At 42.6% G+C, this 16,987-nt stretch overlaps 2 protein-coding genes across 5 annotated transcripts in view; one reads left to right on the forward strand and one right to left on the reverse strand.

Moving 5' to 3' along the window:
* Window positions 1-5,379, forward strand: part of Vps13b (vacuolar protein sorting 13 homolog B) — a 567,993-nt gene extending 562,614 nt beyond the window's left edge. For all 4 annotated transcript variants that reach the window (XM_034516325.2, XM_076911256.1, XM_076911258.1 and 1 more), the window contains 2 exons: window positions 301-550; window positions 3,999-5,379. In XM_034516325.2, coding sequence (XP_034372216.1) covers window positions 301-550; window positions 3,999-4,247 — 499 coding nt within the window. In that variant the 3' untranslated portion in view covers window positions 4,248-5,379. The remainder of the gene's footprint in view (window positions 1-300; window positions 551-3,998) is intronic.
* A 788-nt stretch (window positions 5,380-6,167) lies between these two features.
* Cox6c (cytochrome c oxidase subunit 6C) lies at window positions 6,168-15,347 on the reverse strand. The gene is made up of 4 exons (XM_034516028.2): window positions 15,247-15,347; window positions 14,285-14,414; window positions 11,762-11,890; window positions 6,168-6,286 (listed from the first exon to the last, which is right to left on the reverse strand). Exons 2-3 carry the CDS (start codon window positions 14,399-14,401, stop codon window positions 11,777-11,779), a joined length of 231 nt encoding a protein of 76 aa, XP_034371919.1. The 5' UTR covers window positions 14,402-14,414; window positions 15,247-15,347; the 3' UTR covers window positions 6,168-6,286; window positions 11,762-11,776.
* Window positions 15,348-16,987: the final 1,640 nt, after the last annotated feature.

The following is a 16,987-nucleotide window of genomic DNA, read 5'->3' on the forward strand; positions in this document are numbered from 1 at the left end:
GGGGGTATCATTTCTCATGGGAAGAATATAGCTAAATATAGGAAATCTCCTCTCCAGAAGCTCAAGAATCAACTTGACCAGAATCAACTTGAAAATTGGCAATATTTTTTTAGCCAGCAAATACAGAAATACTGTAATTAAGCTAAAGTTAACAGTCCACTTTGCCTTGGGGAATGGCTGGGTTTTTGGTTTTGTTTGTTGGGGGGAAGGGGGAGCATATTCCAATCATTGATAAACAGTAAAAACTGTTGTGACTGTCTTTCTGGCTTGCTCTTGACCTCAGTTTCTTCTTTTAAACAGGAAAATGCTTCAGTCTTTGGGTAGACCAGAAGTCCACATGGCCTTGGATGTAGTTCTAGTGAGGGGCTCAGGCCAGGAGCACGAAGGGTGCTTGCTGCTGACATCAGAAGTGCTCTTTGTCGTAAGCATCAGTGAGGACACACAGCAGCAAGCCTTCCCCATCACAGAGATCGACTGTGCACAGGACACCAAGCAAAACAACCTGCTCACTGTGCAGCTCAAGCAACCAAGAGTAGCCTGTGATGTGGAGGTACAGTTCCAAAAACAGGGTGGCTGGGGATAGCTTTCAGGAAGTTGAGATATAGCCTCATCACTGGTGCTTAGACATCTAGGAGACCAGGAGAGACAGGAAGGAGATGAGGTAGACTAGAAGGGACTAGAAAGGTCCCGCCCACCTGTACATTTGAACCCTTTAGAGAAAAACCAAGTAGATGGTCAGAGGAACTCCCAGCCTCAGACTGAGAGCGTGTGTGAAATAGGACTCACTGTCATGGGGTTGAAAAACTAGGAGTAAGATGTGGGTGATACAGTAGACTAAGGGTAGCTGTTCCCACGTCCACAGTCCACCTGAGGCCTTTGGACCACAACACAGGTGGCCACAAGTGTTAGGGTAGAGAAGGCTGCTGAAGCTGAGGGATGCAAGGGCAGGAGGCCGAATGCTTGCAGACTGACAAACAGAGATGGAGTTTCTCCTTCCCTGATCCTTTTCCTAGACGAACCCACAAGTCAGTGAACGTCAGTGACTGTGTCTTTCCTGACCGCTGGACATTCAGCAACTGTTCTCCTTTTCCCACACGGGGATGACACATGACCCTGGACTGTAAATAGGGGTGCTTCCTGAGGACAGCTTAGGTTTGGAGGACAGCACTCTAGATGTGCTAGCTAGTGGCTCCTAGCAGTATTTACATAGAACAGATGCTCAGGAGTCAGAAGTGAGCCCTGACCAGAGAGGCCCTGGTCTCCCTGTCAGTCCAACCTATAATAAGCAGATGTACCCACTGGAAAACTCTCTTCCTGTGTACCTCCCTGGTTGAGCCACGCACTCTAAGTACTGATTTCAAAGATTCTTTAAAAATTGTTTTTCTGTAAGATGAAGGTAGTCCTTACTGAGAATTGAAGGGTGACAACCAAGATTACAAAACTACCCCCACTACCCAGCCCCCCAGGACCTGTCCAATTCCTTCTTTCATGATATTTTTCCTGATATGGGATCCTGTCTCCCTCACACTATTTGGGCAGAATTATCTGAGCAGATGGAAAGCAGCCAACCACAACATCTCCTAAGATCTCTCTTGTTTCTTGGACCATAATCAGTCAGGCTTTAAGCTGGGATTTGGCACCAATACTGCACTGCTGCTTTCAGTTGATGACTTTCTGGGAATAAACAGGGGTCAGATGTCCAGGCTGACTTTATTAGCTCTGCCAGAAATCTTCTGATCCAGTTGACAATAAAGCAGCAGTGATTTGGCTACAGGATTTGGCAAAGGACAACGGCATTGTCTTCAAGTTCTTAGTCCTAGGGAAACCTCCAAGCCCCAAGAAATATCTGTGACCAGTTTTTTTTTTTTTTTTTCCCCCATAGTTGGCATAGACACACTTCAAATCTTCAGCTATGAGATTCATTCATCTTTTACTATTTCTAATTTGCATCTCTGTTTGAGGGTGGCAGCGGAGCGGGACTAAGGCCTGTTGTTTTATGATAGTACAAGTCTGTAGAAGCTCAAGGTTGAGGCTGTGAACTCACCAGGCTAAGAAGAGATGGAAGCATCAAAACCTGATGTCCAGGGATGAAGGAATGGTTGTTACGGAGTCAGATACTCAGAGCAGTCCCTCAAGACAGCCACTAACAAGCACCAAGCTCACACCTCTGTCTTGTGCAGAATCATTGCCCAGTGCATCAAGCTCCACGCTGCACTCAGTATTGCTCTGTTGCACTCTTACCTTCAATTCACAACCACTCCCTTCTAACCTCCCCCAGTGAAGAAAACTGAAACTGCAGGGCCGGGATGCAGTGTACCTTTGGGAGACAAGAGCGAGCTGGTGGAGGCATGGTCTGACTGCTTTCCCCACTTGTCCTGCTCAGATCAGAACCTAACACAATCCAGATCCAAAGCCTGGTCAGGAAGTTTCTGCTGTGAAAACCAAGAGCAGTATTTCAAGCTCTGAAACATGCCCTTTCACCTCAGAGGCTGGAAACAGAACTCCTTTGAATTCTGGAAGGAATTCATTTGTAAATGACATCATTGAGCATATTCAAATATGGCGGGTTTTAGATTAAAAAAAAAAAAATCAGTATTGCTTTTCTTGGTTAAATGCAGTCATTTTTTAGGGATAATTGCTTAATATGCCTGGCACATTATTAAAATCCCCTATGAGAGGCTCAAAATGAGTCAGGAGGTCAATTTATTCCTTGGCCAGGTTCCTTTCACAACACGGGCTTTCCTGTGCTGCTGTTCAGGAGGAGCAATTAAGCCTTGTTGTATATTCAAAGTTCTCCAGCTGAGTTCTGGCCCCATCAAATGATATCACCAGCACTCTAGCCTGCGCCTGGTGCTGCACAGCTTTCATCTGCAGTGACTCTTGGAGGTTTCCTTTTCTTTCTCAAGCTGAAAACTGTGAGAGCCAAACTATAACACAAGCCTTAACTTACTCCTCTGGCAGGACCCTTCACTGTTTTCTGTGGCCTTTTACAACTTTTTATACTTTTTGCTGCATTTTTTCTGGGCTCTGTTTAAATTCTTTACATTACAACAACCCTGAGAACTAAAACACCCCTGTTAAAATGTTTATAATTCTTCCAGAAATACATAGACAGACACACAGACATACAGATACACAGACACAGACACAGACACAGACACAGACACACACACACACACACACACACACACGGTCAGTAGCTACTAGATTCTGCAAACCCTTGCTCAACTGCAAATTCTCTACTGAGCTTGACCTGCACACTAGAGAGCTGTGGACTTGAGGGTGGGAAGGATTTACAGTCCTAAGTGCCTTTGATGGCTGCTTCCTTAAGACAGTCGCCTTAAGAACTTAGGTAGTATATCTATCTCAGTTCCTTGCTCCACTGAAGATGAGCCAGACTTTTATGAACTATAAATGTAGTTTGCATCCTCCCCTTGCCATAAAAATTTCCCCGTCCTCTGCCCAGTTTTTATATTTTTTCTGGCTTTAAATCCTAGCATTTATAAAAACAGAAAATGTTACAGTTCAATAAGGTGGGGGTTTTGTTTTTTAAAAATGTTCTGCCCAAAGCCACTGGTTTGCATGATGTCCTCTTCTCTGCCTCTGTCAAATGATGAGGTTCTGGGAACCTGGGCAACTTTTTATTTTGGGATGCTGAGTGGATACTGACTACATTTAAGCCGAGGAGCTATTCTTCTTTGTTCCTGGGCTGCCTGGTAAAAAGCAATGACAAATGTGTCAATAGTATCATCAAATGATTAACATTAAACATGGGAATTTTATGCAAAATGAACCGTTTATTCAAAGGAAGTTGTCTTGACGGTATCATGGAGATCTAGTTGCATGTGCTGAAAGTGCACTGGCATCACTTTATCTCAGAAGTGCTGCCTTAGACACAATGGCATCTAGGCGATGACCTAGGAGACATAGTGGACAGGAAATCCAGGAAAGTAATTTTGATGGCAACTAATTAAGGAACCTTTGTTTTTGCAACCCAGATTGATGGTGCCCGGGAGAGATTGTCAGAGCAGCAGTTTAACAGGCTCGTGGACTACATTGCAAAAACATCGTGTCACCTGGCCCCCAGCTGCTCTTCTATGCAAACAGCGTGTTCTGTGGTAGCTGTGGAGCCCCCTCCAGCCACTGTGAAAACATACCATTATTTGGTTGACCCACATTTTGCTCAGGTCTTCATTAGTAAATTTACCATGGTAAAGAATAAAGCCTTGAGGAAAGGCTTCCCTTGAGTCCCCTTTAAGGTAGATAGATGTTCAATTTTTGCTGTGCAACACGGAGTTCTAACACTCAACATGGACACAAGGCCAGCACGTTTTTTAGTTACAGGCATACTAATTTTGTAGGGATTTACATCTTACCTTCTCCCCAAAGAAACAAATGAGAATTCCAAATGGAAGAAGAGCAAATGATCAGGAAACCCTAAATGTTGTGTTCTTGCCGTACACAGAAAACCTTTTTTTTCTCTGTGCCATATGCAGAAGTTTTCACTGGAATTTTAATCTATTAATGATCTGCTATATAGTAAAATGTGGATAGGCCCTAGAAAACAGACCAAGAAATAAAACTCCACCAACCCTGTACCACTTAGAACTTGCCTGTTTCACTTGAATTTTTCAATTAACAATACCATTATTTTAGTTTAAAAAAAAAAGTATATTCCCCTCAGTCTGTGTCCTACTGATTTCTAGTAAGACGGACTTAATTGCTCAGGTGTATTTTGGAAAGCTGGTGTTTTACTAACCTAAAAAATAACATTTTGTGTCTACCAACAAGAACAAGACATACTGTTTATAAGTTTGTTTGGGGATGAGTTAAAGACTGCAACCTTAAGACTGGCAGTGATTTCAGTCCAGATAGTTGCTCTGCTGAAATGATGTGATAAAGCATGGAGATATCCCTAGTGTCTGCTAAGTATCCTTTAACAGCTAAGGAGGGCTTTGATGCAAGACCTGGAGTCACCAGCTGTCTTCAGATGTTAGTGAGTCTCATGGTATCATTACCCACTGATGGCATTCATGCACTGGCCTGTAGTTTGTCCCCTTCAACTGAAACGTAACAGTAAGACAGTGCCACTGATGTCCAAGGCCACCAGCCTATGGCCTCAGTCTGCTGGGCACACATGCCTACTACAGCACCAGTCCTGGAACACAAGTTCTTAGTGGACAGTCAAACCAAACAGGAAGATCATCTCCGCAATCTGTCTATTACACGTTTAAAAACGTGTACATTATTTGTCAACCTTAAGAATAATTATTTTTAAGAATGTAAATATGTACTGATTCTTGTATGGCTTATGGTAATTTTACATATTGCTAGAAAATATTATATAAATAAAGAGGTATTCCTGAATTACTGACCGTGGATTATTGTGTGCTATGAGTTTTTACTATGCAGGTTTTCACTGATAGTCCAAGCTCACTCATGGAGTCTTTCTTACACAAGGTAAACAGTAAAACAACTGCTGATCAAACTTGCTTCTCAGTCTGTCCACTGGATACAGCAGTCCTAGAGCTCGCAGCCAAGCTCTGGTTACATGGCCCTGGTTACAATGTCTGTGTCGCCACAAAATCTAAAGGATAGGAAGGTTCTAAACTACTTGTGAAAACTCAGTGACTATCAAAACATTCCTCAGTACTAGTTAAGTGGTTTTTAGACTAGACACATATTCCCATTCATCATACATACTGTTGGCTCATTAATAAAAGTAACTTTTTCTAACTGTAAGTCAATTAACTCTTCTTTCTAGTGATAGCAGCAATACTAAAGACTGTCAGTGAATTCCAAGGACAGATTTTCTTTAAATAATGGCATCTCTTGGGCTGGAGTGATAGCTCAGCCATTAAAGGCTAGGCTTACAACCAAAAATAAAGAGTTAGCATCTCACCATGTATTCCAGGCTGCCCTGGAACTCACTCTGCTGGCCTCCAACTCAAGGTTCACAGTGACACATCTACCTCTGCCTCCTGCAAAGATTGTGATTTTACTGATAGGACTGGACCACTAAAGACCAGAAGTACAGATGCCCAGGACACCAAAGCCAGGACCAGATATTGCAGGAGTTGTCTTTATAATATTTTATCTAGAGTTATGAGAACAATAAGCATCAGATTCTAAAGGCCCCGAATTATCAATAATAACCAAGCAAAGACTTACTGTCCATATAATTATTGTTTATTAAGGGAGCTACTCCTTAACCCACACATTCACGTCTCATAGTTCAGGAGCACAGGTCAGCAAGGAACTTCTATGGAGCGCAATCCAAAGGATTCTATGGAGAGAAACACAATGGCTCTGTTAATGGTGCACAGTCTTCATTACTACATCCATCAGGTCTAGTCCTGCTACTGAGCAGCCAGCTTCACCCAGTCCCAGCTCCCTAACCACCCTGCCTGGCTTCCATTCTAGGCAGACCCTAACTCAGCCTTATTTCTTCCTTTTATTTCCACAGCATTCTTGCTCCTCTGGCATCTACATGTTGTTCTTTACGCTCTTAACTGTCATTAACACTTTGTGTCTCGTGGTATCAGTGCTAACAGATCCTAACAGTACAGAATATATGATACAAATCATTCTTACTAATTTTCCAACCAATGGGAAATAAACTTGTTGGGTTTTCTTGTTTTGTTTTTTACTATAATGATAAATCAGCAGTAACACCCTGGAGACGTATTCAAACAACCACAGGTGCGTGCGTTAAGAATGGCCCCAAAAGGCTCCTTCACTAGGGAGCAGCACTACCAGAGAGGAATTAGGTAGTACCTAATTAGGAATTAGGCCTTCTGGGAGGAAGTGTCACTGGGAAGTGCTCTCGCTCGCTCTCTCTTTTTCTCTCTCTCTCCCTCCCTCTCTTTCTCTCTCCTGCCTGGGAATCTGGATGTAGAACTCTCAGCTCCTTCTCCAGCATCGTGTCTGCCTGTATGGTACCATGCTGATAACTAAGTCTCTTGGAAACTGTAAGCAAGCACTAATTAAATGCTTTCTTTTGTGAGTTGCTGTGGTCATGGTATCTCTGCATTCTGGATAACTAGAAATCCAACATTGTAGAATCAAATCTATTAGGCAAAAATTAATTACCTTGAAAACATCTATAATAGAAAGTATAACAAGCCTTTCCCCACCTCAGATCTTGGCAGAGGAACCGATGTTAGTAGAGTTGGACTACTCATTAAAGAACAGTATATATTATCCTTATCACATCAAACTCATTTCGCAGATCACAAATCCAAACTAAAGGGCAGAATTCTTATTTAGACGGCCTTCTGCCCATCTGTTAAGCTTGAATGAAACTAAAGGCAAGCATGTGATCCGAAAAAATAAACAGTAGTAGTAACAATGCCGGGTTTTCTGGGTTAGTCTGTCGGAAGCACTGCCTTTAAAATGTTCATTTTTGAGAAAGCCACTTTATCAGAGTAATGTTTCCAAGTGTCAATCTAGCAATAGATAATTCTAAATAATTTTGAATATAACTGTATTATGTCAACAAGACAGCATAGCCACAAACTCTTAGACAGTCCGGCCTCATCCCAAACTTCAATTGAATAAACAGTATTAGAACCACAATAACTGTGTTGACCGCAGCACCCCCAGCTACACTACAGAACACCTAACCAGTAATAAACCATGAAAACAGTACAGGTTCCGCAACAGTTTGCTAGCATCTGCAGTGTGGTGCAATATCACCCAGAAGAATTACCCATTTTTTGGTTCCTCCCTCTCTCTAGCTTTAATAAAGACTGTGGTTTGTTGGTAAAACCCTACTTGTACCGTGATTGACTGTCCAAAGGTCTGGTTTTGTCTTGCCTGACTTGCTGACAGCAACAGTGCTATAGTTCTTGACTCAGGGTGGAAACAAGGAAAAGCAGTGGTGGGTGTTGCTCTAGGCAGCCATGGGGCAGAAGAATAAATATACTAAAACAGCTAAGGCTTCAAGGGTTAACAAGAATGAAACTCAAAGTTAAGGAAAGTTTCAGAGTAGCTGTGTTCGCAGGTAAGCTAGACCCACAGCACATACACAGGCAGACACAGGAGCCTGAGCATCTAGACTACAATGCTAATTAAGGACGGTCTCCCCTCACAAGCCTGCCTAGAAACAAAGGGAGAGATTGGTTTATTCTAAATGCCAAAATTTCAACAAAAAGATCACAAGGCAAATCAAGAGGGAAGCATAGCCTGTTTCAAACACCAAAATGGATAGCCATAAATAAACCACACACAGACACACACACACAAGAATCTGAACTTTGGTTTTTCTTCAAAATCCTTAAAAGTAACTGTCTTAAATATGTTCAATAAGCAAAAAATATGAACAGTCAAATAAAAAACTCAGAAAAGTAATACACTAATTGCATTGTACTTGACAGAATCACTAAAGTTTCAAAAGCATACTTCAGTTGGCCAAGGATACAACCAGCAACTGCCGAGGACACAACATTTGAGATTAGCAAGTCTGGGACAAAAATAGAACACAAAGTAAAAAGAACAGTGGAGTTTATAAAATGCCAAGTGCACCCACACATACATTGGATCACAAAAGAGAGAAAACAAGAAACTTGAAAAAAGAAATTACAACTAGAATCAGCCTAGAGACCACACCAATACTGTCTTCAAGCTGTCAAAACCAAAGGCAACAGAACATCCTGAAAGTGGAGATAAAAAGTAGCTCCTCACGTACAGGGACCCACAGTAAGGCTATCAACAGACTTCTTAGCAGGAACAGACTACTAGAGGCTGTATTAAGGTTATGTCAGCTCTACACTGTGTAATTCCCTCACTAAAGAGGCTGAGGTAGAAAGAGCAAGGTTGAGTTCAAAGCCACAACAGCCTACAAAGTGAGAAAAAATCCCAGGAAAGAAAGTTCTGTCAAGTCAGAGTACTGTGTCTTACCAAAATGGTCCTCAAAAGAAGCAAGAAATTTCTGGCTAAGCAAAAACTGAAAATCATTGCCAGGAGACCTGCACTTTTAAGACGAACTCAAGAGTTCTTCAAATTGAAATGAAAAGGGGCCTAGACATTAACTTCAAGCTACACAAAGACATAAAATGCTTTATCTGTGATACTGTAATTCTGGGGTTTTTTTGTTTGTTTTTGGTTTTTTTTTCCCCCCCGAGACAGGGTTTCTCTGTGTAACCCTGGCTGTCCTGGAACTCACTCTGTAGACCAGGCTGGCCTCGAACTCAGAAATCGGCCTGCCTCTGCCTCCCAAGTGCTGGGATTAAAGGCCTACGCCACCACCGCCTGGCGTAATTCTGGTTTTTAACTCCCACTTTAAATCTTTTTAGTAGGGCTGGAGAGATGACTCAGTGGTTAAGAACACTGACTGCTCTGCCAGAGGTCCCGAGTTCAATTCCCAGCAACACATGGTGGCTCACAACCATCTGTAATGGGATCCAATGCACTCTTCTGGTGTCTGAAGACAGCTACAGTGTACTCATACAAAAAAATAAATCTTTAAAATAAAAAAGTCAATCTTTTAAAAAATTCTATTTATAATTATTTCAAAACTAATAGAACACTTATGAATAGAATACTGAGCAAAGATATAAAGCACTGCTGAAAGACTGCAATATTAGGATGTGTACACACTCCAGAGCAATCTACAGATTAATGTGATCCTTATGAAAAACCCAACCATTCTTTGTAGAAAAAGAAAACCCACTCTAAAATCTAGAGATTCTCAAGGGACCTCAAATAGCTCAAAGAACTGAGGAGATGGGGGTGGAAGACTCATATATAAGGAAACCACTATGGTATTGACAAGGTAAACAAACCAGGCTTGAGTGACAGTTCAGAATGTGATGCTTGCTATGCAAGGATACTAGTTCAAATCCCCAACTCCCACATAAAAAGTCAGGCATGAGTGTGCATTAAAACCCCAGCACTGGAGGACCAGAACCAGGCAGATCTTAGGAGCTCACTGGCCAACTAGTCTAGATTAAACAGCTTCTTGTTAGTAAAAGATTACCTTGGCCGGGTGGTGGTGGCGCACGCCTTTAATCCCAGCACTTGGGAGGCAGAGGCAGATGCAGAGGCAGGTGGATTTCTGAGTTCGAGGCCAGCCTGGTCTACAGAGTTCCAGGACAGTCAGGACTACACAGAGAAACCCTGTCTCAAAAAAAAAAAAAAAAAACCACCACCACCACCAACAAAAAACAACAACAAAAAAAAAAAAAAAAAAAAAAAAAAGAATGAATGAAGCTGGGTGTTGCCATTACATCATAAAAAAAAATTATCTTAAAATGGAGAGAGACTTAGAGCAGCGGTTCTCAACCTTCCTAATCCTATGACAACCCTTTTAACACAGTTCCTCATGCTGCAGTGACCCCCACCATACAATCCTTTCATTGATACTCCCTAACTGTAACTGTGCTACTGTTATCAACTGTAATGTAAGTACTATCGGATACATAACCCCCAAAGGGTCACGGCCCACAAGGTTGAAAACCACCGACTAAAAAAGTATAGCACAATTAAAGCTTACACTTCATATACACAATCCCCACTAACAGCAGAAAAAGAAAGGCTCAAAGACAGGAAAAGCATAAAACTCTTAGAAGAAAGTTTTTTAAGAAACTGGATTTGGCAATAATTCTGGGATGAGCCTGTTTGACAAAAATATAAAGGAAAATTTAAAAATAGTCAGCAGAGTTGAATAAAAGAATCCCCAGGATGGAGAGCTGGCCAAGTGGTTAAAGCACAAGTAACATATTAAAATCCAGAGTTTGGATCCCCAGAACTTACATAAATGCCAGATAGACATGGTGGCTCATCTGCAATTCCAAGAGTAACCTGGTTAGCCAGACTAGCCTCATCAGAGGCTATGAATTCAACTGAGATCCTGCCTCAATAACGGAGAAAATACTATATACTAAAAGAAGTACTCTCAATATTAACCTTGGACCTCCACATAGCCACACACACAAACACACATGCAGACACACACCTTACATACATATATAAGAAGAAGGAAAAATCCCCAATATATCCAAAGAATATACAAATGCCCAGTAAGTACATGAAACACTCAAAACTATAAATCATTAACCTCAAATCAAAACCACCATAAAGTATCAACCCTATTTAAGATAGGCACTACCAAAGCACGAACATCCATACACTTGTGTATCTACATATATATATATATATATATATATATATATATATGCATATATATGTATATGCATATATATATGTAGATACACATGTATATGTATGTATATGCATATGTATGTATATAGGATAGGATGTAGTCAATGGTAGAATGCTTGCCAAGTATGGACAATACTCCAGGTTCAATTCACAGAAACAACATACAATGGAGTATTTTCAGCCTTAAAAAAGGAGGGAATTACTGACGACTTGCAAAACCCTGCACTAACTGAAATAAGCCAGTCACAAACTGACAAAGGGCCAGCAAGACAAGTCGATGGGTAAAGCACTGCCTTAATCTGCCAACCCAAGTTTGTTCCCTGGAACCCACATAATGGGTGGGAAGAAAAGCAACTCCAAAGTTGTTCTCTGGCATGCATTCCATGCACAGAACTCCCATAGAGTAAGAAAAAAAAGGAAGAAGAAAGGCAAATAATGTGGTCCAATTCTGAAAAAGTAAGTACTAACTGTCAGTCTGGAAGAAGAGCATAGGGCCCTCTCCTAGACAGGAGCAGTTCTGTAAGAGCCGCACAGTTAAGGTGATTTCTACTTCACTAGTTAAACACATCTTAGATAGAACTTCAAGTGACTGTATTACCTTTGCATTCTGAAATCACTTCGCACTCTGAAAGATACCAGCCTTCCTCATCTCTTCAAAATCCTTCATGGAATCATAGTTTCTGTAGAAATCTGCATACGCCTTCTTTCTTGGTTCAGCCACGCCAAACTAAAAGGTAACATAGCCAATTACAGAACTTACTTTTCAGACTATCAGAAATATCTAAAAACAAAATAAACTAAGAACATTCTTTATTGAACCATCTGTTTCCTAGACAGGGAGGGGGCCTGCATGGAAGGAAGTCATGTGGCAATAATACAGCCCGACGAAGCTCCTTACTTCCTAGGGACACATGACTCCTATTCTGAGACAGGTTGTGCGTCCACATTTGTATGTGTGCTTGGTAGGAAGAGTGTGACGTTAAAGATAGTACAAAACAAACAAATAGCCTTCCTTCTAGCAAACCATAAATACTGCCAGTTGACATGGTAACATGATAATATGTCCTGGCTCAGCTTAAGGAGAATGTGGATTTTAAAGAAGCCTAAGGCAGATTTAAAAGATAAGAAAATGCCAAGAAGTTATAGGGAATTTACACTTAAAACAAGAACTGAGTCATTTTGCAAATGAGGGAATAGAATCCAAAAATGAAGACTGATTACTTGGAAGGAACGCCTTTATTAATAAAACTGCTAACAAAAAAAAAAAAAAAAAAAAAAAAAAAAAAAAAAAAAAAAGACCAGGAAGAGGTATGTTCATTTGGCTTTTGTCTTACACACAGATGATCAGCACAGAGGGGAGGAATGGTATTTGAGACCAGGTGGAGTTAAAACAATGGATCAAAGACTAAGCAATAGCCATGGCTGGCATTTGGTGATCCAAATCCATGTCTGGAATATAAAACCCTGCTTGGCGTATCTTCCCAAATTCAGTCATCCTGCACAACACAGTACAACTGCACAGTGCAAATCCACAGTGGTGAGGGCTACAGAACCGCACAGAATCCTGCTAGCTAATGGAGTAGCCTAATGAAGTAAGCACCAGTAAGTTTACTGTTCCTCCTAATTAAATCCCAATTCTTCCAACAAGAGAACAAGAGGAAGGTTCCCAGTGCCACTCTCTAAAGTCCCTCACTATATATAATAGTTAAGTTAGTATCTACATGACAGGGCTAATGAGGTTCAGACAGCTGGAGATTTATGCGGCTGGTTTTGGAGGAAACCTGACTAACAGTGATCCACTTCACAATGTAAACAGAGTCACCCAATGTACAAATAAACAAAAGCAAATAAATTTCCACTCTTCCGGAGCTAGGGACACCATTTTCTTTCCCCCACAGACACTAAAGCCCCTAGACTTCCAACTCTGGGACTTGTACCAGGATACTGGTATAAGCTGTTAAAACAGCTAGCTCTTTTCCCCAAGGCTTCTGTATTGGGCAGTATACCAACATTCCCTTGGTGCTCAGAGCTCCAGACTTAGAATAAATTATAATAACATCAGGTTTCTTGGTTGTCAGCTTTACCTGGGAAGAGGGAACCTGTAGGCATGTCCGAAGTGCATTTTTAATTGCTAACTGGTGAAGGGGGACCCAGCCAACTGAGGGCAAGTGCCATCCCTTGGCGGGTAGTCTTAGGTTACACAGACAGCTGAGCAAATGAGGGAAGCAAGCTGGTAAGCAGCACTCCGACTCCACTGCGGGCTGTAACCTGCAAGCTAAACACACCCTTCTTCCTCAAGATGATTTTGATCAGTTCTTATCAATCACAGCAACAGAAAGGGGATTGGAACACTGGGAATTGGAACATTTCTAAAAATGTTAAATGGTTTGTGGTAGGACTTTTCAGCCCAATAAAGAGATTCGATAAATCTTGGTGTCTCTCAATATCCTCAATGGTCATGTTTAAGTGTGCATGCAAATACATCATGCTGCGTTTGTTTCTCTGGAATACCATAATATACTAGGCAAGCCAACCATGAGTTATTTGTTAGAAAAATTATTTTTCATTAACATAGTTGGAGAGCCAGAAACTTGTTAGTGATCCCAATAAATGAAAACAGCATAATTTTATGACCTCATTGGCCCTAACTTTATAGGAGGAGATTCATGCAGTTACAGAAGGCTACGTGAGGAAGAGGGCAAAAGAGAAAAGATTCAGAAAGCATTAGCCCTGATTTTAAAAACTGGGAGTATCGTGGTGCACACATTTTGATCCCGGCATTTAGTGGGTAGAGGCAGGCAAATCACATGGGCTCCATTGCAGTCTTGTCTAGCCAGGGTTATATAGTAAGACCCTATCTCAAAAACAAAACAACTCTGTCAGAAAGCAAATTTCTGTGTATAAACCACTTAGTCTGGTTCTTTGATATAGCAAACACAGCTTCATTTGAAGATAGGGTCAACTACACAGGTTCCTGTCACGTTGAAACCTATGGAAAGTATCAGAGGGAAATATCTGGAAGATAAAGAGTTTCTTTTATAAAACCTCTTAACTAAGTTTAAAAGATAAATGTTTTAAACAAATGTCTTGTGACCTAAAGCACAAAAAAGCAAGCACATACCTTATAGGCAGCAGCAACTCCCAGCGCCACAGTGAATGCGCCAACAATATGAACCCGCAGACGCCTGGCCAGAAGACCACGCATCTGTGGTTTCGGCAACAGAGAACCGGAACTCATGGCAGCCAATGTCCTTTACAAGTACAACAAAAAGTAAAAAAATAAAAGCACAAATTAGAACAGGGTAAGGGATTGAATAAACTCTACATGCACAACGCTATTTTAGTGCCTACAACCCTGGCCTGACTCCTGCAAGGTTTCAGTGATTTAGGCAACTTCATCCTTGCCTGCCCTCTCCTATGCAGTTCCACCATCCGCAACAAGGCTGTACTGGCTCAACCAGCAACCGATGAGCAAAAAAAAAAACTACGACAGAAGTGCCCTCATCCACAGAAAGACAGATGCGACCTAGCTGTTGCCTTTTCAGAGTTTACCCTTACGAAGAAAAGCCTTCGACGAGACCTCAGGTCACTGAGCCTGGGACTGGGGCCCAGCAAGAGCCCCGAGAGCCGATGGAGCAGGCGCGACAGGTCAGGGACCCTCCAGCTTCCCAGTCCTACTCCCCCACCAGGCCGACCACCGGGGTCCCTCGGTGCCTGCGTCTCTTCCAAGGTCGCACCCATTACGTAGGCCCCACAGGTCAAACGACCCAATCAAGGTCACCCTGGCCGCGGCAAAATACAAGAGGAAACGGGCCGGGCCGTCCACCAGAGAGGCGGAGGCTCCGTAGATCCTCCAAGGCCCCGACAGCGCACGCGAGTAGACGGCGGGGCCGCCCAAGCACAAAGACCCGCCAGGTCCACAGCCTCCTGCGGACGCGGCGGGGACAAGCGCGGCCACGAGAAAGGTAGGCCCGCGGCTCCACTGGGTTGGGACGTGCAGCACATCCTAGTTCGGCACCCCACGAGAAGCCGAGAACCGCAGTTGTCAAACCCCAGGAGCTCCTCTCGCTCCACCATTCTCACCTCTACACCAACGTCCTTCCCGGTTCTCGGGGAAACGGAGAGTCTTCCAAGAGCACGCATGCGCAGGAGTCTATAGAGGACCCGGCGACGGTGGCCTAAGGAGTTCAAAGTATACAAACGCGCATCAGCTGGTCACTGCTGAAGAAGCCTATGTCGGTTGTACCATGCTTTTCTTCTAAGCGGGACCTTGAAAACGGTCCTGACTACCTACAAGGTTTCTTCAGTAAATTGCAAATATTAATCTTGCCCAGTGTTGTGAACTTATTAAGAAATTCATATATAGTTCGAAAATAATATACTCTATAAACATCATTTTTTTCACATCTTGTAGAATGAAAAAATGGGCGCGCCGGGGCAGTGGCAGCGCATGCCTTTAATCCCAGCACTTGGGAGGCAGAGGCAGGTGGATTTCTGAGTTCGAGGCCAGCCTGGTCTACAGAGTGAGTTCCAGGACAGCCAGGACTACACAGAGAAACCCTGTCTCAAAAAAAACAAAAAAAGAAAGAAATGTAGGAAGGAAGGAAGGAAGGGAGGGAGGGAGGGAGGGAGGGAGGGAGGGAGGGAGGGAGGGAGGGGGAGAGAGAGAGAGAGAGCAAGCAAGCGAGCGAGAAAAAAATGGGCGCAGTAAAAAAAAACCAGATTAGTCTCCGCGTGGGTGAAAAGGGAAACGTTGTATTCCAATGTACCAAGGATGTCTACCGGGAAAGCAGAGAGAAGAGATGTTGGGGATTGGTGAGGAGGGTGGTTAGCCTGGGTTAAATGAATTAGCTGTGCTTGGGAGAAAGGCAGCCTATGAGGGAGAGTGGGGATAGCCTAGAGGCTGGCAGTGACCTTGACAGACACTACAGCAATAAGTTCATGAAAAAGCTACACTTCCCTTTGCCAGAAAGAAGAACGATTCCTTTAATCAAGCAGGAACGTTTACGCTTCTGAGGGCTTTTTTTCTAAATGAGAAAAGGTAGCCCTGAGAAAGGGCAAATCTTGGGGGACCTGACACTTGTGTCAAAGGACTGCCCAAACCACGTGCACAAGTATTTTTATTACAGCTACCTTGGCACAAGAAACGCTTGGTTTTGATAAAATTGGTGAAAAGGCCAATTTTAGAGCTGAACAGATATAATTTTAGACCCCGTGCTGGAGATGTCACCCCACTCCACTGCCACAGACTCAATGATCTGCTTGTGTTGGGTTCTTAATAAGAAATAACTTCTGAACGGGAACAGCAGGGATGTTTTTGGAAAGCCAACTAAAGAAGATAACTTTTTTGTGTGTTGGGCTGCTCATCTTACTTTAGTGACGTCAACTAGATTCACAGGTGTTAAGTCAACTGAGTAAGCCCACTTTATACATATGCAGGGTTTTAAGGGCTTGGGAACCCTGGTTTAGCAGTGAAGCACAAGCCATCACAATATATGGAGAATAACTGAAGGTGTAAAACCACTGAACTGGGCCACCCATGGTTAGAAAGAATGGTTCACCGGAATCAGAGTACCAGGGCTATGGTCAATGCCACCAGCAAGAGCAGAACTGCTACCACAAGTTTTGAGCCAAATTTAAAACAAGCTTTACTAAATACTGGCCAGTTCGATGAACAGGGTCCAGGTACATACCTAGAATTCCCAGAGTATGGCACCAAATTACAAATTAGTAAGAGGCTTATAAAGGTAAACCCTAAAAGGTCAGTACTTCTCACTTTCGTCCAATCAGGAGCATGCTTACATCCTGATGTAGTTCCTTATTT

The sequence above is a fragment of the Arvicanthis niloticus genome, chromosome 13, assembly GCF_011762505.2.
Source record: "Arvicanthis niloticus isolate mArvNil1 chromosome 13, mArvNil1.pat.X, whole genome shotgun sequence".
Classification (NCBI taxonomy): Eukaryota; Metazoa; Chordata; class Mammalia; order Rodentia; family Muridae; genus Arvicanthis; species Arvicanthis niloticus.